This window comes from Pseudoliparis swirei, chromosome 23 (assembly GCF_029220125.1).
Source record: "Pseudoliparis swirei isolate HS2019 ecotype Mariana Trench chromosome 23, NWPU_hadal_v1, whole genome shotgun sequence".
Classification (NCBI taxonomy): Eukaryota; Metazoa; Chordata; class Actinopteri; order Perciformes; family Liparidae; genus Pseudoliparis; species Pseudoliparis swirei.
This window is the reverse complement of record NC_079410.1, coordinates 17,050,562-17,075,501: the sequence shown is the minus strand read 5'-3', so window position 1 is coordinate 17,075,501 and position 24,940 is coordinate 17,050,562. Positions and strand designations below refer to the sequence as shown.

Sequence of the window (24,940 nt, the reverse complement as noted above, 5' to 3'; positions counted from 1 at the left end):
GGCCGTCTCCTCGTGGCCCAGCAGGAGGCGGAGCCCGCAGACCCAAACGGCTCCTTATCTCCTCGCTGCACCCACGTGTTTCCTTTCGTTTTACCCTCATTATCGGGCCAGCAGACCCCCTGCTCCTTCACCCGCGATAAGCCGCCCGGGGAGAAGAGGGGGGGGGGGCGGGGGTTATAGTGTGGAGGAGAATAACAGTTCCTCTGGCTCTCCAGTCGTTTCAGGTCAAACTGCTGTCATAAAAAGAAGTCGCTGCAATGACACTCTCCCCTTTATAATGAATATATTCTTTATTTTTCAAATACACATGTCGACATACTTGATTTATAGGATGCATTTTTTTTCTTTGTCCCCCCCACCACACACACAATCCATCCTACACATTCAGAACCTTCAATAATAATTTAAAAAAGGGATCCAACGATGTGATCTCCCCTTTTAGAAAAGCCTCCAATCAGGAAAGAGACACGTGACACACAAAGGGCCACACAGAAGAGAGAAGGAACACAAACTTACTCACACACACGTCAGTGTTACAATATGGCAGGAACCAGACAAAGTGGTTAAATATTCAGACGTCAGGACAGTTGAGCACATTGAGGCTCGGTGGCGCCCCCTCCTGGACATTTAAATACCTGCACCGCGCTGAAATACTACACGAAGTGTTCCGCACACTCGTGTTAAAGTAGTGCGGATGAGTCAGCACGTCCGGACCGGAAAGGACACTTCACGGAAAACAACCAACAATAGAAAATAAAAATATATTCACAACCGATCTTTGCTTTGAAATGTAAATAACTTCCATCGGGACGCCGTCGACTCGTGCGTGATCTCCGTGGAGACGTGAGCGGATCATAACGTCGAACCCAAGAAACGACAACGTGAAGGTTTATTATCTCCACCGCCGAGTTGGCCGCCCCGTCTCTACTCAAAGACATTTATTTATATATATATATTCAACATTTAAGATCGATGCCCCTCTCCCTTGTAGCCTACGGTGAATATGAAGCCGGCTCAGCAGCCGCCCACGGTCACTATTTGGCATCCCTAGCTTTCAAGCATTATCTGCACAAATATTTGTCTTGGAGAAGAAAAAAAAGAAAGAAAGCCACAAAACAAAAAGGTTCAGATAAGGTCGCAGCGGTTGTCGAGGGGCGGTTGAAGTGGGCGGGGCCAAGGACCGGCTTCAGGGGACTATCAGCTCCCCACAGAAACAACAGGGATAGAAAGCCCATTAAAAACGTCAAAGACTGAAACACTGGGAGGAGGCGGAGGAGGAGGGCCTGACAACGCTGATGAAGATTATTTCAGCGAGCTGTCCCTTTGGTTGTGGCTGGAGGGATGAGAGAGGAAGAGGTCCGGCACTTTACGTGGTCGAGGCACAGAGAGGAAATGTCTGTGTGTGTGTGTGTGTGTGTGTGTGTGTGTGTGTGTGTCGGGGGAGCTGGTAAGAGGCCGGGCGGTTCAGCAGCCACAGCCCCCGTGGCTCTCCGACGGCGAGTCTTTCAGGACCTGGTTCCTGTGGTTGGACGCCAGGTTGCCGTCGCCCTCGACGCTCTCGTTCATCTTCTCGCAGATGACGTCCACGAGGCGCTCGAACACCTGCTTCACGTTGATGTTGTCCTTGGCGCTGACCTCGAAGAACTGGAAACCTGGAGAGGCGAGGGAGGGGGATCAGCGACACGGATGCGAATGAGACATCTCACGTGGGCAGAAGACGAGTACCGAGGTCCTCCGCCAGCCGCTGGCCGTCCTCCGTGGGGACGAACCGGTCGTCCTCCAGGTCACACTTGTTGCCGACCAGGATCACCTGAGCGTTGTCCCACGAGTACGTCTTGATCTGCGTCGCCCTGTCGGACAGAAAGGGCGGTTGGCGAGGTGAACGACAGAAACAAATTTTTTTTTTTTTAATATAGCCCAATATCACAAATTCTCCTCAGAGGGCTTTCCAATCTGTACACGTACGACATCCCTGACCTTTGACCTCACGTCGGATCAGGAAAAACTCCCAAGAAATCGAAACACCCCCTTTCAGGGGGAATAAAGGTGAGAACGCTCCAGGAGAGAACGGAGGAGGATCCCTCTCCCGGATGCAGAGAACAATAGACGGCTCACCAGTCCTGGACTGCGTTGAAGGAGTCCTGGTTGCTGATGTCATACATGAGCAGGAAGCCCATGGCTCCTCGGTAGTACGCCGTGGTGATGGTGCGGTAGCGCTCCTGCCCCGCCGTGTCCTGCGTGCGAAACACACACATATGTTTGTACACTACGCTTTTAACTTAACGAAAAGAAACAGGGATTGCTTGTGATCACTCCATACGTGATCTATGATGTGACGCCACAAGGGGGCAGTGTTGTCCAAACTGTGGTCCGCAGCCCTCATCTCCTACTGAAACAGTATGTGCGGTATAAATACATATATACAGGACTGTCTCAGAAAATTAGAATATTGTGATAAAGTTCTTTATTTTCTGTAATGCAATTAAAAAAACAAAAATGTCATGCATTCTGGATTCATTACAAATCAACTGAAATATTGCAAGCCTTTTATTCTTTTAATATTGCTGATTATGGCTTACAGCTTAAGAAAACTCTAAAATCCTATCTCATAAAATTTTAATATTTCCTCAGACCAAGTAAAAAAAGATTTATAACAGCTGAGTGTTTGTCAAGGCTCAGGAAACCCTTGCAGGTGTTTGAGTTAATTAGACAATTCAAGTGATTTGTTTAATACCCTACTAGTATACTTTTCATGATATTCTAATATTTAGAGATAGGATATTTGAGTTTTCTTAAGCTGTAAGCCATAATCAGCAATAAATCAGAATAAAAGGCTTGCAATATTTCAGTTGATTTGTAATGAATCCAGAATGCATGACATTTTTGTGTTTTTAATTGCATTACAGAAAATAAAGAACTTCATCACAATATTCTAATTTTCTGAGACAGTCCTGTATATACATATACACTACCGTTCAAAAGTTTGGTGTCACCCAGACAATTTCGTGTCTTCCATGAACTCACTTTTATTTATCAAATGAATTGAAAATTGAATAGAAAATATAGTCAAGACATTGACAAGGTTAGAAATAATGATTAATATTTGAAGTATTAATTTTGTTCTACAAACTTCAAGCTCAAAGGAAGGCCAGTTGTATAGCTTATATCACCAGCATAACTGTTTTCAGCTGTGCTAACATAATTGCACAAGGGTTTTCTAATCAGACATTAGTCTTCTAAGGCGATGATCAAACACAATGTACCATTAGAACACTGGAGTGATAGTTGATGGAAATGGGCCTCTATACACCGATGGAGATATTTCATTAGAAACCAGACATTTCCACCTAGAATAGTCATTTACCACATTAACAATGTATAGTGTGTATTTCTGATTAATGTTATCTTTATTGAAAAAACAGTGCTTTTGTTTGAAAAATAAAGACATTTCTAAGTGACCCCAAACTTTTGAACGGTAGTGTATAAATAAATCTATATATTTGTATTATTATATATATATATATATATAAAATGCAGATGCATGCTATTTCAGATAAGTGGTTCCCGATATTTCTGTCCCTTCAACAACAACACCACCCAAACATGTTTCACCTCGGTTTGAACTCGATGGTATCGAACAATATTCATCACGTGGATTGGTGGAATATTTGTTTTGTACATTTAGACCGTCACGGTTTAGATTTGTCTGGATTCCTAACATTTAAAAACATTTATTCTATTGGTATTAAGAGTGAAACATAACTCATACGTGACTTTTAGCTCAATGTTTAGACGTCTCTGCGGCCCAGTCGCTTACTGATTGAAGGAATTACGTCATAGTCGTTTCCTTGACCCCCTTGATGCCACAAGGTCAAGGAAACATAGGACATGTATTGAGGACTTAGGAACAGTGCAGTGCTGAGAGAATCCGGCTGCGTGGGGCGGCATCATCTCCTTTACCAAAGGAGGGTCCTGTGTTCCCTCTAGGCTGCAGGAGATAAGAAAGGAAGCACTAAACCTTCCTAAGCAAACAAAAAAAGAAGATAATTCGCCCCCAGCCGTGCTTTCACACACACACAACAAGTGTCCAGGTGACAACTGGTTTATTTTGAGGTTTTTTTGTCTATGGTCTAGTTATTTCTTTAAAAAAGAAAAACCTTACCAAATCTATAATCTGACGACTGCGGTCGCTCTGGTCGGGAATCACCAACCAAGTGAATCATTGGAGACGGTGAGCGAGTTATTAAAAAGCATTTTCTAAATTAAATTCTGGTCAGGTTCATGTCAGGTTTAATTATTAAGGGAAGAAAGAAAAAGAAGAGAAAAAAAGCTGTTAAAGCCAGTTATGGACCCTGTGTGCGGCCCTGGAAATATAAAAGCCGATGAATGACGACGAACCGGGACGTCTGGCTCGTCGAGAACCAGCCGGCGGGAGAAAGAACACGTGAAGTGTGAACGTCTGGCGGCCACGGCGAGTTTAATGGGATGCGCCGCCCGACTGATAGAGAACAGTTCGGGGGATGAAAGATCAAACGGGGGCGTGGGGGGGGGGCGACTCCCCTCACGGTTACCTGGTAACCCATCTGAGGCTCTCATTTGCATCTGGGACCTAAGTGTGTGTGTGTGTGTGTCTGATGTGTTCCTCAGGGACGAGGAGTGGGTTGCCGAGGTAACCAGCGAGGCCATTGAGGGTTATGAATGTTCCATTACAGCCGGAACTGCTCTGGGTGCGCGTGTGTGTGTGTGTGTGTGTGTGTGTGATGATGACGGACGGGGTTTACAGCGGCCCCGTCAGAGTAGTCACCTGCGTATTTTTTGCACCAGACACAAAGCGCCAGAACACACGGCGAGTGTGCAGAAGGTGTGTGTGTGTGTGTGCGTTTGCTCAGAGATCAGAGATATACGTCTCCATGACACCCAGAGGAAAAGGAACAAAAAGAGGGATGTAAACAATGCGTGTACACAGAGGGAACATACGCTGGAGCTCGGCATATTCAGAGTGTGTGTGTGTGTGATCGGGCGATCCCGTTTCCATGACACGTGAAGCGGAGGGCGAGCAGCTGTGCAGTGCGATCATCAACAAACACGCCTTGTGTGTCAGGCCCGGCGGAGTCTCTAACGCGAGTTTAACGTCTTTCAGAGTTGATCATTAACGCCGCCGCGTCGACGGGGAGGAACTCGGTGACCACGCCCTTTTTAAACACGCCGCTCCACGGCGCCGCAGCACGTCCTCCATTGTGTCCCCGTCCGGCGCCGATAGGGCCGCTTCCTCCGCTTCCTGCACTCAGGAAATACCCGGTCTCCCTGTGGCTGCCCGGCGGCGCCGGTTCGCCACCTCGATGCGGCCTTCCCAAACCCCCCAGCGGATCACATGATCACCAGAACACACACCAGAGCCCCTGACCCCAGCTGTCGGGATCCCACACACACACACAGTAAAAACGTGTGTCATTTAAAAAGAGGCACAGGTTTGGGTCATGTCTATGTGTGTGTGTGTGTGTGTGTTTTGGCGTGGGCTCCTGTGCTGCTGACTCATCGCTGAGTCTCCCACGTTGTTGGTTCTCGTGATTCATCTGTTTGAACAGCCTGAGCCGTGTTCCTGGTGCGCGCGGAGAACCCGAGGACTCCTCCAGAGTGAAAAGCCCTGCGGCGAACAGGGCTGGGCTCCTCCAGCGATCCGGCTCCGCCTCGGGGCTCCGCCTCTACCGCAGCGACACGAGAGGAGGGTCGAGTCGCCTCGTCAAACGCTCAGAGAAAAGCACTTCTTTAAAAAAGAGGCACGGAAACTATTTCCTATTGCGGTTTAAAAAATGGTCAGAGGCTGAGATATCCTGACTGTAAAAGGTCGCGACCCCGATGACATCACCAGGGGGGGTTATGGTTTCAGGGCACTTTATACTACCGGAGTGTACTCCGTTAGTCAAAAGTTTCTACACCAGATGTCTAACTGACAGTGCTGTAGCTAAATTTAAAGAAGCGATTCCTTCTGTATTTGATTCGATACCACGTCTCAATATAACAGAGGACTCCTGGTCTAACTTTAGTCCGTCCCAGATTGATCATCTTGTTGACAGTGCCACAGGCTCTCTGAGAATGACACTGGACTCGATAGCCCCTCTGAAGAAGAAGACAGTGAGGAAGAGGAGGTTTGCTCCCTGGTATAACCCTCAGACCCGCAAACTGACGCAAACGTCACGAAAGCTTGAACGCATATGGCGTTCAACTAATCTCGAAGAATCCCGCTTAGTTTGGCGAGATAGTCTTAAAACATATAAGAAGGCCCTCCGTAATGCCAGAGCAGCCTATTACTCATCAGTAATAGAAAAAAATAAAAACAACCCCAGGTTTCTCTTCAGCACTGTAGCCAGGCTGACAGAGAGTCACAGCTCTGTGGAGCCGAGCATTCCTATAAACCTCAGTGGTGATGACTTTATGAACTTCTTTCATGAAAAGATTTTAACTATTAGGGACAAGATTAATAATCTCTTGCCCATAACCAGTGCCAATCTGTCCTCAAGTGGAATGGCCTTGGAAACCGCTGTATGCCCTGGTGTATATTTGGATGGCTTTTCTCCCATCAACCGTGACCAATTATCTTCAACGGTTTCTACTTCGAACACCTCTACCTGTCTCTTGGACCCCATCCCGACGAGGCTGCTTAAAGACGTTTTGCCTTTAATTGGCGGCTCTCTATTAGATATTATCAATGTGTCTCTGCTAACAGGCCACGTACCACACTCCTTCAAGGTGGCTGTTATTAAACCTCTCCTGAAGAAGCCCACTCTGGATCCAGAGGTATTGGCTAACTACAGACCGATCTCTAACCTCCCCTTCCTCTCCAAGATCCTTGAGAAAGTGGTCGCAAATCAGTTGTGCGACTTTCTACATCATAATAGTTTATTTGAGAAATTTCAATCAGGATTTAGAAAACACCACAGCACCGAGACGGCACTGGTGAAAATTACAAATGACCTCTTAATGGCAGCAGATAAAGGACTCCTCTCTGTCCTGGTCTTGTTAGACCTTAGTGCTGCATTCGACACCATTGACCATGACATCCTGTTACAGAGACTGGAGCAGTCGATTGGCATTTCAGGCACGGCACTAATTTGGTTTAAATCCTATTTATCAGATCGATCTCAGTTTGTATTTGTAAACGATGGCGCCTCGATAACCACCAACGTTAATCACGGAGTTCCACAAGGTTCTGTGCTTGGACCAATTTTATTTACCTTATACATGCTTCCTTTGGGCAATATTATCAGGAAACACTCCATAAACTTTCATTGTTATGCAGATGATACTCAACTAAATTTATCGATAAAACCAGAGGAGAGCAACCAACTCTGTAAAATTCAAGCATGTCTTAAAGACATAAAAACATGGATGACCTGCAACTTCTTGATGTTAAACTCAGACAAAACCGAAGTAATTTTAATCGGCCCTGAGCACCTCAGAGATCAATTATCTGGTGATGTGGATTCTGTAGACGGCATTGCCCTGGCATCCAACACCACTGTAAAGAATCTTGGCGTTATCTTTGATCGGGACTTGTCCTTTAACTCCCACGTAAAGCAAATCTCAAGGACTGCATTCTTTCATCTACGTAATATTTCAAAAATCAGGCACATCTTGTCTCAAAAGATGCAGAAAAATTGGTTCACGTTCGTTACTTGAGACTGGATTACTGCAACTCCTTATTATCAGGCTGCTCTAATAAGTCTCTTAGGTCCTCCAGTTGATCCAGAATGCTGCAGCTCGTGTTCTCACTAAAACTAAGAAAAGAGATCACATCACTCCTGCACTAGCTGCTCTGCACTGGCTCCCAGTAAAATCAAGAATCACTTTTAAAATTCTTCTCTTAACCTACAAAGCCTTGATTGGTGATGCTCCATCATATCTTAAGGAGCTTGTAGTACCATATTGCCCACTAGAGAGCTACGCTCACTAAATGCGGGACTACTTGTAGTTCCTAGAGTCTTAAAAAGTAGAATGGGAGCCAGAGCCTTTGGTTATCAAGCTCCTCTTTTATGGAACCAGCTTCCAATTTCAGTCCGGGAGGCAGACACAGTCACCTCGTTAAGAGTAGACTTAAGACCTTCCTCTTTGACAGAGCTTATAGTTAGGGCTGAATCAGGTTTGCCCTGGTCCAGCCCCTTGATATGCTGCTATAGGCTTATAGCTGCGGGGACGTTTAGGATGCACTGAGCACCTATCTCCTCTTTTTCTCTCCTTAAGGATGAATTTTCATCTCTCAATCACCGTTACTAACTCTGCTTTCTCCCGGAGTCCTTTTGACTTCACGTCTCATGGGGTCATCGGACCCTATGAGACAGCATAAATCCTGTCTGCCTGATGGATCGCCGAGGTCTGGGTCGTGGAATTCCTGCTCCTGACTACGCCACTGTCCTGTTGAGACTCCGCCCACTCCTCCTCCCCACCGCCATCTGCCTGATGGATCGTGGAGGTCTCCATCGTGGAATATGCCTACTATGAACTATTCATACACTCTGTCATATTCATTGAATGTATTTTAACTCTAAATCTGTCCTTCTGTACACATTACATCTATTGCATCTGTCCATCCTGGAGAGGGATCCTCCTCTGTTGCTCTCCTGCAGGTTTCTTCCTTTTTTCCCCTGAAGGGTTATTTGGGAGTTTTTCCTGGTCCGATGTGAGGTTTTGGGGCAGGGATGTCTATGTGTACAGATTGTAAAGCACTCCGAGACAAATTTGTAATTTGTGAAATTGGGCTATACAAATAAACTGAATTGAATTGAATTAAAGAGCGCTCGTTAAAACGTGATAATTGGCGTGCGCCTCAAGGCCTTCTTCACACGTCGGACACGTCAATATATCGTCTAAAGGTGCGTTCACACCAAAAGGCCAAAACGCGTGAGTTTACTCGCCCGACCATTTGCCGTGTTGACACCATAAGCGTTGTGAAGCTCCGTGAGGGGCGGGGCTTATCTCCGTGTCTCGTCTCCGTAAAAATTATCATTCAACATTATCATTTCGTTCATCCACCACGGAAGAACTAACCACTAGTTCTGCTTTATACTTGTTGAGAACGTCCCACACATGTCGGAACATCTAACGCCCTCGTGTTTGGGTTCATAACATTGATATATATATATTAATACATGACATCACCCGTAGGCTCACTCAGCTCGGTCACTTTCACCGATGAAGTTACTGTTACGTCTGAAAGACTTCCGCCTCCAGCGCGACGAGAGCGGAACATCTAAACACTGTAATTGTGTTCATAACATTATAATATATGTTATTGTGTTCATAACATTATAATATATAATATATGTTATTGTGTTCATAACATTATATATATAATATATGTTATTGTGTTCATAACATTATAATATATGTTATTGTGTTCATAACATTATAATATATGTTAGTGTTCATAACATTATAATATATGTTATTGTGTTCATAACATTATAATATCTGTTATTGTGTTCATAACATTATAATATATAATATATGTTATTGTGTTCATAACATTATAATATATGTTATTGTGTTCATAACATTATAATATATAATATATGTTATTGTGTTCATAACATTATAATATATGTTATTGTGTTCATAACATTATAATATATAATATATGTTATTGTGTTCATAACATTATTATATATAATATATATTATTGTGTTCATATTATAATATATGTTATTGTGTTCATAACATTATAATATCTGTTATTGTGTTCATAACATTATAATATATGTTATTGTGTTCATAACATTATTATATATAATATATATTATTGTGTTCATAACATTATAATATATGTTATTGTGTTCATAACATTATAATATATGTTAGTGTTCATAACATTATAATATCTGTTATTGTGTTCATAACATTATAATATATAATATATGTTATTGTGTTCATAACATTATAATATATGTTATTGTGTTCATAACATTATAATATATAATATATGTTATTGTGTTCATAACATTATAATATATGTTATTGTGTTCATAACATTATAATATATGTTATTGTGTTCATAACATTATATATATAATATATATTATTGTGTTCATAACATTATAATATATGTTATTGTGTTCATAACATTATTATATATGTTATTGTGTTCATAACATTATTATATATAATATATATTATTGTGTTCATAACATTATAATATATGTTATTGTGTTCATAACATTATAATATATGTTATTGTGTTCATAACATTATATATATATATTATTGTGTTCATAACATTATAATATATGTTATTGTGTTCATAACATTATAATATATGTTATTGTGTTCATAACATTATTATATATAATATATGTTATTGTGTTCATAACATTATAATATATGTTATTGTGTTCATAACATTATAATATATGTTATTGTGTTCATAACATTATAATATATAATATATGTTATTGTGTTCATAACATTATAATATATGTTATTGTGTTCATAACATTATAATATATAATATATGTTACTTCATAACATTATAATATATTATTGTGTTCATAACATTATAATATATAATATCTGTTATTGTGTTCATAACATTATAATATATGTTATTGTGTTCATAACATTATAATATATGTTATTGTGTTCATAACATTATAATATATAATATATGTTATTGTGTTCATAACATTATATATAATATATGTTATTGTGTTCATAACATTATAATATATAATATATATTATTGTGTTCATAACATTATAATATATGTTATTGTGTTCATAACATTATAATATATGTTATTGTGTTCATAACATTATAATATCTGTTATTGTGTTCATAACATTATAATATATGTTATTGTGTTCATAACATTATAATATATGTTATTGTGTTCATAACATTATAATATATAATATATGTTATTGTGTTCATAACATTATAATATATGTTATTGTGTTCATAACATTATAATATATGTTATTGTGTTCATAACATTATATATAATATATATTATTGTGTTCATAACATTATAATATATGTTATTGTGTTCATAACATTATTATATATGTTATTGTGTTCATAACATTATTATATATATTATTGTGTTCATAACATTATAATATATGTTATTGTGTTCATAACATTATAATATATGTTATTGTGTTCATAACATTATTATATATAATATATATTATTGTGTTCATAACATTATAATATATGTTATTGTGTTCATAACATTATAATATATGTTATTGTGTTCATAACATTATAATATATGTTATTGTGTTCATAACATTATATATGTTATTGTGTTCATAACATTATATATATAATATATGTTATTGTGTTCATAACATTATATATATATATATAATATATGTTATTGTGTTCATAACATTATAATATATGTTATTGTGTTCATAACATTATAATATATGTTATTGTGTTCATAACATTATAATATATGTTATTGTGTTCATAACATTATTATATATATATATTATTGTGTTCATAACATTATAATATATGTTATTGTGTTCATAACATTATAATATAATAACATTATAATATATTCATAACATTATAATATATGTTATTGTGTTCATAACATTATAATATATGTTATTGTGTTCATAACATTATAATATATAATATATATTATTGTGTTCATAACATTATAATATATGTTATTGTGTTCATATATAATATATGTTATTGTGTTCATATTATAATATCTGTTATTGTGTTCATAACATTATAATATCTGTTATTGTGTTCATAACATTATAATATATGTTATTGTGTTCATAACATTATAATATATAATATATATTATTGTGTTCATAACATTATAATATATGTTATTGTGTTCATAACATTATAATATATGTTAGTGTTCATAACATTATAATATCTGTTATTGTGTTCATAACATTATAATATATAATAGGTGTTGGTGATATGGCGCCGTACGTGATGGCGGCTGTGTTGCGAGCTCCCGGATTTTGTAGTAGTTTTTTGTTATTTATTCTTCTTATTGCGACTATTTTTGCACAAAACGTTAGCAGCCAGTTAACGTACGACAGATGCACACTTCTGGAGATTGGATCGGCAGTTGCTCGCCGCCTACCAGAGTTTTTCAACTCTTACTCGGACGTCCCGCCAGGAACAGTAGCGGAACTATCTCCGTCCATTTTAGGCGCGATCTCACGCAAACGTCGCCGACGGAGGGGGAAGCGAGCTGGCGTGCTGGTTAGGCTGAGACGTCGAGCCAATCGACCCCCACTACCCACCATTTTACTGGCAAATGTACAGTCTTTGGACAATAAGCTGCGAGCTCCAAGCTCGTGTGCAATTCCACCGGAAAGCTAAGGACAACTGCATCATCTGCCTTACGGAGACATGGATGTCGGAGGAGGTTACCGACTCAGCCATCGAGCGGCAGGATTTTCCGTCCACCGCGGACAGAACAAAGACTCTCTCTGGTAAAGATCGTGGAGGGTATGTCTCATTATAAACAGATCTTGGTGCAACCAAAGTCATGTACATACTCTCAAGTCGTTCTGTTCCCCGGACCTGGAGTACCTAATGCTCATGTGTCGACCATTCTGGCTACGCGGGAGTTTACAGCAGTCACCGTAACTGCTGTGTACATTCCGCCTCAAGCTAACACGGACATAGCGCTGAAGGAACTCTACGGGCGATCAGCGAGCAGGAGTCGGCACACCCGAGGCTGCTTTCATTGTGGCGGGGACTTCAACAAAGCGAACCTGAAGAAAGTTCTCCAAGTTCTACCAACACATAACAAGCAACACGCGGCGGGAGCGGATTCTCGACCACTGCTACACTCCCTTCCGGGATGGATACAAAGCCCTCCTCCGCCCTCCGCTCGCAAATCGGACCACCGCTCCATCCAACTACTCCCGCCTACAGGCAGAGGCTGAAGCAGCAACCAATCGCTGTGAAGGAAGTGCAACGCTGGTCGGACCAATCGGAGTCTATGCTACAGGACTGTTTTGAACGTGCTGACTGGGATATGTTCAGGGTCGCGTCGGACAACAACGTCAGTGAGTACGCGTCCTCAGTCACCGGGTTCATCAAGAAATGCATAGATGACGTTGTTCCTACCAAGTCGGTTCGGATTTATCCCAACCAGAAACCGTGGATAAATGGCGATGTTCGCGCTGCACTGCGCACGCGTAACACCGCCTTTGACTCGGGAATATGGCGGAATACAAAAGAGCCGCTCGACCTCCGTAAGACCATCGGCTCTGCCAGCGGGAGTTCAGGAACAAGGTGGAGGAAAAGCTCAAGAGCCATGACGTGAGAGGTGTGTGGAAGGGCTACAGTCAATCACGGACTTCAGAGGGAAAACCAGCGGTGAAGAGAACTCCTCTACCTCCCTCCCAGGCGAGCTAAATACATTCTTTGCTCGGTTCGGCGTGACGGCAGCCCGCGAAGGCAGCGCCGCCGAGGAGACCAGCCTGCTGATCATCTCAGAGGCTGACGTGCGCAGAGCCTTCTGCGGGTGGACATCCGGAAGGCGGCAGGTCCCGACCACATCCCGGGCGCGCCTCAGAGCATGTGCAGACCAGTTGGCAGGAGTCTTCGCAGACATCTTCAACCTCTCCCTGTCCCAGGCTGTTGTTCCTGAGAGCTTCAAGATGTCCACCATTGTGCCTGTCCCCAAACACCCCAAGGTAACCTGCCTGAATGACTGGAGACCCGTAGCCCTCACCTCGATTGTCAGTAAATGCTTGAGAGGTTGGTCAAGGACTTCATTTGTTCCATGTTGCCTGCCACGCTGGACCCATGGCAATTTGCATATCGTCAAAACAGATCCACCGACGTGCAATTGCCATGGCACTTCCACCGCCCTTTCCCACCTGGAGGAGGAACTGTTGTGTCGAATGCTGGTTGTGGACTACAGCTCAGCGTTCAACACTATTGTTCCCGCCAAGCTCGACACCAAGCTCAGAGGTCTAGGCCTGCACTCTACCATGTGCAGCTGGATACTGGACTTCCTGTCGGGCCGCCGCCAGGTGGTGAGGATGGGCAGTACCACCTCAGAGCCGCTGACCCTCAACACGGGAGCCCCTCAGGGATGCGTGTTGAGCCCTCTCCTCTACTCCCTGTACACCCACGACTGCACGGCCATGCACAGCTCCAACGTCATCATCAAGTTTGCTGACGACACAACAGTGTTGGGGCTGATCACCGGCGACGACGAGACAGCCTACAGGGAGGAGGTTGGATCACTGGTACAGTGGTGCCAGGCGAACAGCCTCGTCCTCAACGTCAAGAAGACCAAGGAGCTGATCGTGGACTACAGGAAGCGGAGAGGAGAGCACACCCCCATCTCCATAGACGGAGTTGCAGTAGAGAGGGTCAGCAGCTTCAAGTTCCTCGGCGTGCACATCTCCGAGGACCTCACATGGACCACGCACACCACTCACGTGGTGAAAAGGGCCCAACAACGCCTGTATTTCCTTAGGCGACTGAGGAAATTCAACATGGCCCCCCGCATCCTCAGAACATTCTACACCAGTACCATCGAGAGTGTTCTGACAGGTTGCATCACCGTCTGGTACGGGAACTGCACCGCCCTGGGCGTAGGGCACTACAGAGGGTGGTGCGGTCGGCACAGTACATCGTTGGAGGTGAGCTTCCCTCCATCCTGGACATATACACCAAGCGGTGCGTGGCCAGGGCCAAGCGGATGATGAAAGACAATAACCACCCGGCCACAAACTGTTCACCCTTCTACCGTCAGGCAGGCGATACCGCAGTATCAAGTGCCGCACAAACAGACTGAGGGACAGCTTCTTCAGTCAGGCCATCAGGCTGCTGAACAAGAACTGAGACCCTCATTAACACTACACACCAGAACATATTCTGTGAATATCTATGGCCATGGTGTATATTTTATTTCATTGTTTATATATATATATTGTATATATATATTGTATGTATATACATATATATATATATATAGTCTCAAAAAAGTGTATATTTTATTACATTGTTTTATATATATATATTGCCATGATGTATATTCTATTACATTGTTTTATATATATATTGTTAATACTTTCTTCTTTTTTTTGTGTGGATATTGTATAGTTTATTCTCATTCTTATTCTTTTTTTAGTCTGCTACTGCTGTCGGGTGTTTTGCACATAAGAATTTCACGAACCGATTATACTTGTATAAAAGGGGATGTGACAATAAAAAAAACTTGAACTTGAACTTGATATATGTTATTGTGTTCATAACATTATAATATATGTTATTGTGTTCATAACATTATAATATATAATATATGTTATTGTGTTCATAACATTATAATATATGTTATTGTGTTCATAACATTATAATATATGTTATTGTGTTCATAACATTATAATATATGTTATTGTGTTCATAACATTATTATATATGTTATTGTGTTCATAACATTATTATATATAATATATATTATTGTGTTCATAACATTATAATATATGTTATTGTGTTCATAACATTATAATATATGTTATTGTGTTCATAACATTATAATATCTGTTATTGTGTTCATAACATTATTGTCCGTCTTGTTCTGATTCCACAGCGGCGGGACAGCGATGACGCGCGGAGCAACTCAAGAGCTGATTGGCCCGAGTTGCGAGCTTACCGCCTCAAAGTTGAAATATTTCAACTAGGGGGGCGAAAATTGCGCCGCTGAAAACACGTCGCCCAGAAAAGTGTTGCGTCTATCGCAGCCACACGCGTCTGTACGTTGACTTCACGGGATTCGGTCCTGCGAACAAATAGCGTCGCTTTGGTGTGAACGCACCTTTACAGTCGGTCGCTTTTGCTTTCACACAGAATATCCTGGACCGACTGAAGCGAGCGGAACGAGCATCGACCAGCGCAAAGACGGCACACTTTATTACGCCTTCCAACCTCGACACGGACCAAGATCTGCTTCTTTTGTTCTTCCCTTTCACAATAAAAGCCCTGGACGGAGAATATTTGTTCTCTTTGTCGTTGGGCTGCAGGACAAGAAAGCCTCAAACTCCTGAAACATTGACACATCCTGTGTGACGTCACATGCTCAACAGGAAAAACCAAGTTAAAGGCACAAGAAGCAAAGAGGAACCACTGCAACGCCCAAAAACCAACCGCAACCAAATGGGGACTCGCAGAGCCGACGTGTTCACGGGAGTTTTACTCTCAAACTGCATAAATCACAATAATTAGCATCGTGAAAACATGGAAACTAAATATTTGATCACACCCAAAGGGATTGCGACAAAAAAAAACACATTCGTAAATTATTTTTTAAAATTCACCAACGGCTATAATCAATATTTCACCCGATCAGATGATGGAGTCGCTTTCAGCGGCAAACCGACGGAGAAACTAGCCGTGAGCAATTTGCATCTCCTCTCCGTCTTTATGGGGCTGGTTTGGCGTCATCTTCGTGAATTTAAAAGGAAAACTAAAAACATCTTTTCCGACTATATCTAGATTAAAACACAGATTAGCACTCCAGTGACACTTAAATAGCTCTTATTATGGTACTTTTGTAGTTCGACTATGTTGAGGAAATGTTACTTTCTGTATTCTTGTTGTTCTTAGTTTGTACTCTAGGTTGATGCACTTATTGTAAGTCGCTTTGGATAAAAGCGTCTGCTAAATGACATGGAATGTAATGTAAAAAAAAAGGTGTGATGTGGTCACGGCTCATTGCCTCAAAGTTGCCAAAGGGTTCATATTACAGGTTGGATGAAAGGGCTAGATGCAGGCGAGACAGTTTCTCATCGTCTGTGACCTTTGACCTCCAGCTGGGCTTTGAAGCATAAATTCAAAAGGTATAAACCGGTGTAATCTTCCCTGGTTTCCTCAGGCCGACGAGTCTCCTTTACACATTTAAGTGAGCGCTCGGCGCCATTCGATGCCCAATAAGGCCAGCGAGGAGGAATGTCTATGAACCCAGGAGGGAGTCACACGGCTCACGGGGGCCACGCCCACCGATCCAGATCTCTCCAGACCTCCAAGCTGCCCGGCAGACTCCTTCTTGGACTCGTTTCCTTTTCCTCATCTCTCTGTCCCGGTTTGTTTACATAAAAGCGATAACATCTCGAAGAGGCTGGAGCGTCCATTGTCTGAACTACGACTAATTAAAATGTGCATTGTGCTCAGGTGTATGAGATTGAGAGAGGCGAAGAACTTTATAATCAATCATGGTTATTAGCTGGAGACGCAACGATTGATATTTCCATGGCCGATTTCCAATTATTTATTTATTTTTAATCCGACCTACAGATTACGATCTTCTTCCTGTATAAGAACTAGAATTGGACGGCGGTTTTCCTTCATGGAAAATTCAACACAAGTTCAAATTCATATCCGTTCATTGACCTTTTGAAATGACCTTTTCCCCAAAAACTGCACTGGAACCAGAGATGTGTCCACAGGAGGGAGATCGCGTGGAAGCTTTAAAATTGCTAATGGAATAAAAGTCCAGTGAATATATATAAAATAAATAACACTGAATAAAAACAAACAAACACAGTGCACCTTCTCTTCAAAACCACTCACCCAGATCTGCAACTTGATCCTCTTGTCGTTGCGGAACACGGTCTTGACCTTGAAGTCGATGCCCACGGTGCTGACGAAGGCCGAGGTGAAGGAGTCGTCGGCGTAGCGGAACAGGAAGGAGGTCTTGCCCACGCTGCTGTTGCCGATGATCAGCAGCTTGAACATGTAGTCGAAGTTCTGGTCGGCCGCGTCCTTCTGGGACGGCTGCTGCTGGAGCCGCGAGTCGTTTGATGCCATCTAGAGAGAGAGAGAGAGAGAGGTGGAGGTGGGGGTGGGGGCACAAGGAGGAGAACATGAGTGTATGAGTGCAGCGTTAGGCTGAAAAATGGCAGACTCGTACTCTTTCGGGCTCACGCACTCCTTTGAATTTCATTAAACCAATCACAATCAGCTGGGGGCGGAGCTAAGCACAGGAAGTGTTTTTTCTAAATAGACAGCACAGGTAGAGGAAGGCCGGCTGAAATACAGACTTTTACACGCAGTCGTCACGTGATCTCAGTGTGGAACAGCGGTCATGTGACGTCATGTTTATATTATATATCGAGGAGGTAAACGTCGTTCACATCCATCATTATTTTAGTTTACGCCTCGTTTTCGGCCGAGCGGGACGCTGTACTTTACTTCTTTATTTTGGGAATGTCACCAAAACAGTGAAATGTGCCCGTCACAATTTATTTTTCTTTATCTCATCTGACCAAAAATAGTAAATGTACAATGTTATTAAACCAAAGAATGCAGCAAAACCTTTTCTTACAGAGAACCAGCGGCCACGTTGCAACCTTTTCAAAATAAAGCTCCGCCTTCACAGGAAACAACTCGATTAGTTTAAAGGTTGCAAAAGAAACAACTTGGCAAAAATTAGAAAAAAGATGGCGGTTTGGGTTAAATATGGCGATAGGAGTGGCGTTACCCAAGCGGCCTAACAGAGAAGGGCCGTGTTTGGTTTCCTTTACTGAATCCGTTGTGTGCCTTTGTTTGACAGCGACAGGAGAGTTGACACGCATCAAGGGGAGAGGAGGAAGGAGACTCGGACCAGACGTTGAGTTCGTCAAACCGTTGGCGACACTCAAAAGTGCCAAAGAAGAAGACGGAGCAGAGGAATGACACACACACGTAGAACTGAAGAACTCATCTCAGACGGGAGTCAAATCCACCCGGGAATCAGTGAGATCCTGTTTCAGCTCCATTAAAAAGGGCATTGCCATCAAAATGGAAAAAAATCTCTCTAGCTCTCTCTCTCTCTAGCTCTCTCTCTCTCTCTCTAGCTCTCTCTCGCTCTCTCTAGCTCTCTCTCTCTCTCTGGTGAGACCCGTCTCCGTGGAGACCAGACTAGGGACTCTCAGCTGCCAGCGAGACCCATTAGCGGGAAAGCAGTCGGTTCACTGGGCTTTTAGCGGCCAGATGGGAGGCTTCCTGAGCGGGACACAGATATCCATCACACTACCGCGACGGCCAAGGAGAAAAGAGGAGGAGGCTCGCGGGTAGTGAGAAATTGGAGAAGCCTGGCAAAATTAATGCACTGAGTGAATGTTTGCTGGGAGTGTGACAGGACGGGTCCATGGTTCTGATAGTGTTGCCTTGTATGCAGATCCAAAAGAACTGATGGCTGCCTAAAAACTAACCCCGTTACTCATGAATTATTAAAATCCTTCAAACTCCCCCCTCCTCCAAAAAAAATTATTCTGTGCAGCTGCGGTCGACGTCCACCTCCGGCCCACTGGGGGACTTTCTACACAGCCTGTACAAACGCGCCTGCCGGCTGATGTCGACATGGAAACCACAGCCAGAACCATGACACCATCCTCTTTCACAACAGAACTTCACAGGTGGGTGTACCTGCCGTCCCGAAAAAGTGCTTCTCTGGGCGTAAGTCTCACTAATCACGCCAGACAGTGCCACGTTCTTTGTGTGTGTAAAGAGCCAATCGCATGGATCCACCCACTTAAAAAAACAAAAAGGGGGGGGGGGAAAAGTGTCCTCCATGTTTACCGAGGCGCTCGGGATGTCTCGGTGCATCGTCAGCGAAGACGTCTTATTAAAAAGATGTCAGATAAATAATAAAGTGTCTGTGTGTTTTATTGCCACTGTGCTCATCTACATGTTAACTGATGTCTGACGCTGGACAAGGGGGGCACCCTGTAGGTCAGCACCTGCCGTGACGTCAGGAGGGTCATCTGGGGGGGGGGTGGGGGGGGGTGCAGATCGGGTCTCTCATCCGGATCTTGTTTGTTGAGCCGCGCAGGAAATGACCGGCATTGATTAGCGGGCAGCTGTCACGTCGCTTTTCTTTTGTTGTCGTGATTTGGTGAAACAATGAAACAGTAACACCGACGGGAGATAAAGCCGAGGACGTCGGTTTGTATTACGACAGTGGAAAAAAAAAAAGACTAACGTTAAAGAACTAACTTTTTTCCCCCACTTTATGCCGCATTAGCTGGACCTAACCCTCACGTTTGGTATCCCTCCGCGAGCGACTACCTGTTCGCATAAAAGTAGATATTAAAGCGTAAAACCTCTGGGTAACGTTAGCACACACAAAAAAACGCTTAAACTCGGAAACTAAAAACAAACTTACTTTCTTGTGGAAGAAAAGCAAAACGTCCAACGTGGTTCCCTCTCGTCTCTCGGGGTGAGCGGTCCGTCCGGCGGCGGAGCGATGCCGGGTAGAGAGTAACGTACGCGGAGCAGTTGGAGGCGTCTCTTGTTCTCCAGCTCTCTCCTTCCTTCAGCGGGATACTTCTCTGTGTGCGTCGCAGGGTTGGAGCCGCTCCCGGGTCTCGCTCGTGTAGCTGGAGCTCCGTCTGTGGCGGAGTGAACGCGGACAGTGAGGCGGCCGCTGGAGGCTCTGCGGGGCTGTGTCAGCGCACACAGCTCGAGGGGAGACGGCTGCACGCGCGGTGCTGCGCGCGCACTACACCAACACGCACACTGGAGCGAAACAGGACAGAGGAGTTGTTTTAACGATATCTATTATGGAGTTTGTGTTAAGATGATAATACAGATATATTATATATTATATGTTCTGTTATCTATTGAGTTTGTTCATTTACTTCGCAATAGCCATACATTGTAATTTGTGATATACAAACTGAATTGAAACTGAATTCATGTGCAGGAGAATATGAAAAGAAACAAACACAAAAAAACAGTCGAACAGTTTGCAAAATTCACAAACAACACATGAAAAAACATCAACACACAAAGGATACATTGTAGGCGACATAGTCTAAAACAGTCAAGAGGCCACATGACTCACACGAAGGGTTGTCTAAACAACCGATGCTCCTATACCAATACCAAGAAGGAGGATATTATAAGAGGAATATAATAAAAAGATACTCTCTGGATCCAAAATAATAACTGTGCATCTCATTGGGATCAGTCAAGGTAACACGAGGTTTGGTAATTCATGTGGTGATTAAAAACCGACTCAACAGCCTTATTTGACTAAATAAATGTACCCAACAGCAACCCCCCCCCCCCCCCCCTGAGGGTCTAGGTTCTCCAAGGCCACATTTACCAAAGTTCACAGTACAGTTAGTTTGTGCTTAAGTCAAATTGTGTGTGTGTTACGGTTTGTCCACACCGAACAGCCATAGTCCTAAAATGAATTGTGCATGGTATCAGGATGTCTGTGCCGCTTTACACATCCATCATGCAGATCAAACAATTGCAAATGAGGTCTTTATTTCCACATCAGACGACTGAATAAAGCCTTTATGACTCATAATGCATTCATAACGCACCATAGCGCTGCAAGGCTCTGCAGGTGTACTGTAGTTAAACTGCGAATGGGCCTCTTTCTCACACAGGTTGTTTCCTTGTGAGGGTCAGGGATGACAGGATGACGTAACAAGCCCTCGACACCTTTCGTTTCCCCCAGCTTCCTCATGCTTTACTTCAGTGTGTATGTTTGCTTTCGCGGCAGTACAAACAAATGAATAATCGTGTAAAAAAAAATAGCAGGAGCAGATAAACGTGTTCCTGGGTTCTCTTCATTTCATGATGTCGCCGCAGAGGGGAAACTCGTCGGGATGGTTAAAGACTCTCAAAATGTGATGTTACGACACTGACTAACTTCCTTGTATGGTGGCCACACAATCGTGAGCTAATTCTAATCTCTTTAAACAGCAAGAAAAATGATATAACATCTCTATAAGAAACAGCCAAGATGAATATACAACCTTTTACTTTCAATATTTATACTGAAATGGCTCCATTGGTGTTGATCGTGCAGCTGCCTCCTTTATCCTGGCGTAGAGATGTTCTCTGCAAAAACCTGCTGTGCGTCACCGGTGATTAAATTAAAACCTTTCCTCTTCCATATCCAAGCATATAGTCTGTCTGGGCCTGTGTTCTCTCACCCACCTGACTCATGTCAGAGCCCAACGCTCATGGCCAGACAAAAACACGTGGGGCGGATTAAAGCAACCGCAGGTGAATTAATGACGACCCAATCACAAGTTAATAAAAGAATATTTATAATCAACACATCTGAAAACCACCTCTATTTTATCAATATAAATGCACCAATCTATCCTGCGGTCAGCAACGAGCTCTTCTCTGAATGCGTCTCAACAGCGCCCCCTGCTGGGAATGCAAGTGAATTACCCAAACAGAGCCTGAGGGGATTCAATTTGACTGTACACCTTGTTCTTAATAGCTGATGTGATCATGAACAATCCAATGAAACGCTAAAAACAAACTATTTTCAGCAGGCAAATTACTGATCGACTCAATGAAAAATGCTGATGGATAAACGTAAATAAAGGAAACAGAAGGTTTAGGAACACAAAACTCTGTTTAATCATGTTTACACTTAAATATTTAGGTGGGGCGAATTCAGCTCCATAAACACTGCATTGAAACCTCCCTCTCTAGATGGAGGACAGCTTCAGCGCTTTGTAGACCAGGTTTGTGATGGTGCAGATGATGCCGGTCAGGTTGCAGACGGAGGTTATGGTGTTGTAGATGAGGAACGTGCGGCCGAAATTCCTGTACTTGAGGTCCCGCTCCCAGAGTTTATCGTAAGCTTCCTCCTCGCTGCTCGGGCCGATCTCGTTGCCCAGGCCGTGCTCCTGCTCCACCTCCTTCATCTGGAACATCAGCTCGGTGGCCTGCGGGCCGCACCACAGGGTGGTCAGGCCCGACAGGACCACAGCCGAGCAGTACAGGGCCATCTGCAGCACGGCGGGGAGAGACGGCGATGAGGTACTCGCAGATGTGATTTTAAAAACAATATTTAGAAGCGCGTGTGTGTGTGTGTGCGCGTGTGTGTGTTGTCCGACCTGACCACCTCCATCGCTGTCCTCCTCCGGTTGGTACACGGCGTAGGCGGCCATGAGGGCGATGTTGCTCAACAGCAGACTGTAGTTGTACACGGGGAAGACCATGCTCCGCACCACGGCGAAAGTGTTCCGGGTTACCTGCCGAGACAACGCATAACCTGCAGCACACAAGTCAAGTTATTAAAATTTCTTTTTTTTTTAAACCCACACAAGTAAAAGAAAAAGATGAGCACCAGCTACACACAACACCCTAGTTCTCAGAACTTGGTGACATTCTTTTGTGAACAAACATTTAAACAAAACGGGAAATATGCAGATTGAGGTCATGTACATAAAATGGTTCTATGAAGAAACATTTTCGCATTTAAAAAAAAGGCACCATTATAGGTCATGAAGAACTCTTAAAGGAAATGTTTCTTTAAAGAACCCTGGTTTGAAAGGTTTGTTGAGGAACCAGAAATAGTACCTTCAAGAGCCATGTTTTGAAGGTTCTTTGAGACACCGTTATAGGTTATTTAAAGAACTATTAAAGAAAATGGGTCTTTAAAATACTCTGGTTTGAAAGGTTCTTTGAGGAACCAGAAATGGTTATATCTATGGCATCACTCTGAAGAACCATTTTCGGTTCCAAATGTGACCTTCATTTTACTGTGTATGAGAAGTGATAACATAAAAATGGACGAGGTCTCGTCACAATATCAGGTATCGTGACAGGCCGGGCTGAAGCCCACTTCGGTTTGTGCTCCCACCTGAGATGTAGGAGACCCAGATCTGCATGCCAAAGGTGAAGGACAGAACCAGGAGGTGAAGCACTTTGACCAGGTCACCAAACTCAAAGGCCTTACTCTCCTAAACACACACAACCAACAGTTAGATAACATTCTGGAACATGCCATCACTTCAAACCCCTGTTTATACGCTAAAAATCCATAGAATGAGAGAACAGTGCAGAAGAGTGATAGAGAAAACACTTGCACGTATACCTGTGAATACGCTGAAGTCATTGCCACGTGTCGAAGAAGGTAAATGGCCAACTTAGATGAAAGAGCAGCTTCCTAATAACGTATGTGCACAACAGCGGAGCGTTAACTTCCACGAGTTGTACCGTGCCTTTATACTTCACACACACCTGCGCTTAACTCGCCGTCCTCGTCCTCTTGGCGGGAACGTCAATTAGTGAAATGAGGTCCAGCTGAGCCACTTCCTCTGTCACGTGTTCGTCACCAAGCCCCGCCCCCAGAGGCGAGACACAACGTGAATATTCAACGACTTAACTTTCCAATTCATCGATTCTGCGGTTGAGGTTTCCTCTCACGGTCCCTCGCGCCCTCCTTTGGGGCGGTGGACTCCCTCCAAAAGTATGTGACGTGCTTTACTGCACTTTGGTTTTGTTACGAAACGTTTCTATATTGGTTCCTTCTCGTAATTTGTAAACGATACATAAAATATATTAAATATTTTACCGTATTTGTGTATTTAGAAAAGCGCTATATCAGTTAGAATTATTATGATTATGATTATGAATCATCAATAACTAGGTTATTTTATAAATGTTTATATAACTATAATACATTAGAATAAAGAAAGAGCCATTAATTACTTATTGGGACGCCACAACAATAACAACAACGACAATCCAACATTATCTGACACTCCACATCAGTTCTTAGCAGCACGTTTTGTTTAACTGCAGCATCGATAGTATTTATTCCAGAGCAGGTTCTATTTATTTCTGTCGCACACACACAATCAGTTGCCAGGATAGTTTAATGCACTTCCTTCTCATATATGTATCTCTCTACTCTGAAGTAAAGTGCTGGTTTGAAACATCCCAATACATCCATCGTATAGAGGACTTAAAATTAAAAGTATAAATTAATAAATGCATGAATAAATATAGGAAAAAATAAATAAATGCTTAAATAAATGTTTAAATAAATACAACAATAAATGTATGAATCACTAAATAAATACAGAAATTAATAAATATAAGTTATAACTCAACAGGACATCATTAAATACATGTATTTCTACATTTCTGTATTTATTCATTTATTTATATCTCTATTTATGTGTCC

The 24,940-nt window shown here is 42.7% G+C and overlaps 2 protein-coding genes and 1 long non-coding RNA gene across 3 annotated transcripts; 1 reads left to right on the top strand and 2 right to left on the bottom strand.

The window, feature by feature from the left end:
- Positions 1-268: 268 nt before the first annotated feature.
- On the bottom strand, positions 269-20,482 carry rab3db (RAB3D, member RAS oncogene family, b). Its single transcript, XM_056407177.1, has 5 exons — positions 20,150-20,482; positions 17,575-17,811; positions 2,116-2,234; positions 1,726-1,850; positions 269-1,652 (listed from the first exon to the last, which is right to left on the bottom strand). Exons 2-5 carry the CDS (start codon positions 17,809-17,811, stop codon positions 1,465-1,467), a joined length of 669 nt encoding a protein of 222 aa, XP_056263152.1. The 5' UTR covers positions 20,150-20,482; the 3' UTR covers positions 269-1,464.
- LOC130188712 (uncharacterized) lies at positions 1,857-17,170 on the top strand. The gene is made up of 2 exons (XR_008830636.1): positions 1,857-2,046; positions 15,599-17,170. It is a non-coding gene; the product is annotated as an uncharacterized LOC130188712 (long non-coding RNA).
- Positions 20,483-22,392: 1,910 nt separating the features above from the next.
- On the bottom strand, positions 22,393-24,059 carry tmem205 (transmembrane protein 205). Its single transcript, XM_056407925.1, has 5 exons — positions 23,992-24,059; positions 23,846-23,917; positions 23,612-23,711; positions 22,863-23,020; positions 22,393-22,754 (listed from the first exon to the last, which is right to left on the bottom strand). Exons 2-5 carry the CDS (start codon positions 23,864-23,866, stop codon positions 22,452-22,454), a joined length of 582 nt encoding a protein of 193 aa, XP_056263900.1. The 5' UTR covers positions 23,867-23,917; positions 23,992-24,059; the 3' UTR covers positions 22,393-22,451.
- Positions 24,060-24,940: the final 881 nt, after the last annotated feature.

Bases quoted from the DNA above. Each gene is read 5' to 3' on its own strand.
- rab3db (XM_056407177.1), bottom strand. From the start codon at position 17,811: ATGGCATCAAACGACTCGCGGCTCCAGCAGCAGCCGTCCCAGAAGGAC. The intron at 2,235-17,574 runs GTGAGTGGTTTT...TTTCGCACGCAG, and splicing joins GGATCAAGTTGCAGATCTGG to GACACGGCGGGGCAGGAGCG. The intron at 1,653-1,725 runs GTACTCGTCTTC...TCGCCTCTCCAG, and splicing joins GCGGCTGGCGGAGGACCTCG to GTTTCCAGTTCTTCGAGGTC.
- tmem205 (XM_056407925.1), bottom strand. From the start codon at position 23,866: ATGACTTCAGCGTATTCACAG. The intron at 23,712-23,845 runs GTATACGTGCAA...GTGTGTGTTTAG, and splicing joins TGACTTCAGCGTATTCACAG to GAGAGTAAGGCCTTTGAGTT. The intron at 22,755-22,862 runs GTCGGACAACAC...GCCGTGCTGCAG, and splicing joins ACAGCGATGGAGGTGGTCAG to ATGGCCCTGTACTGCTCGGC.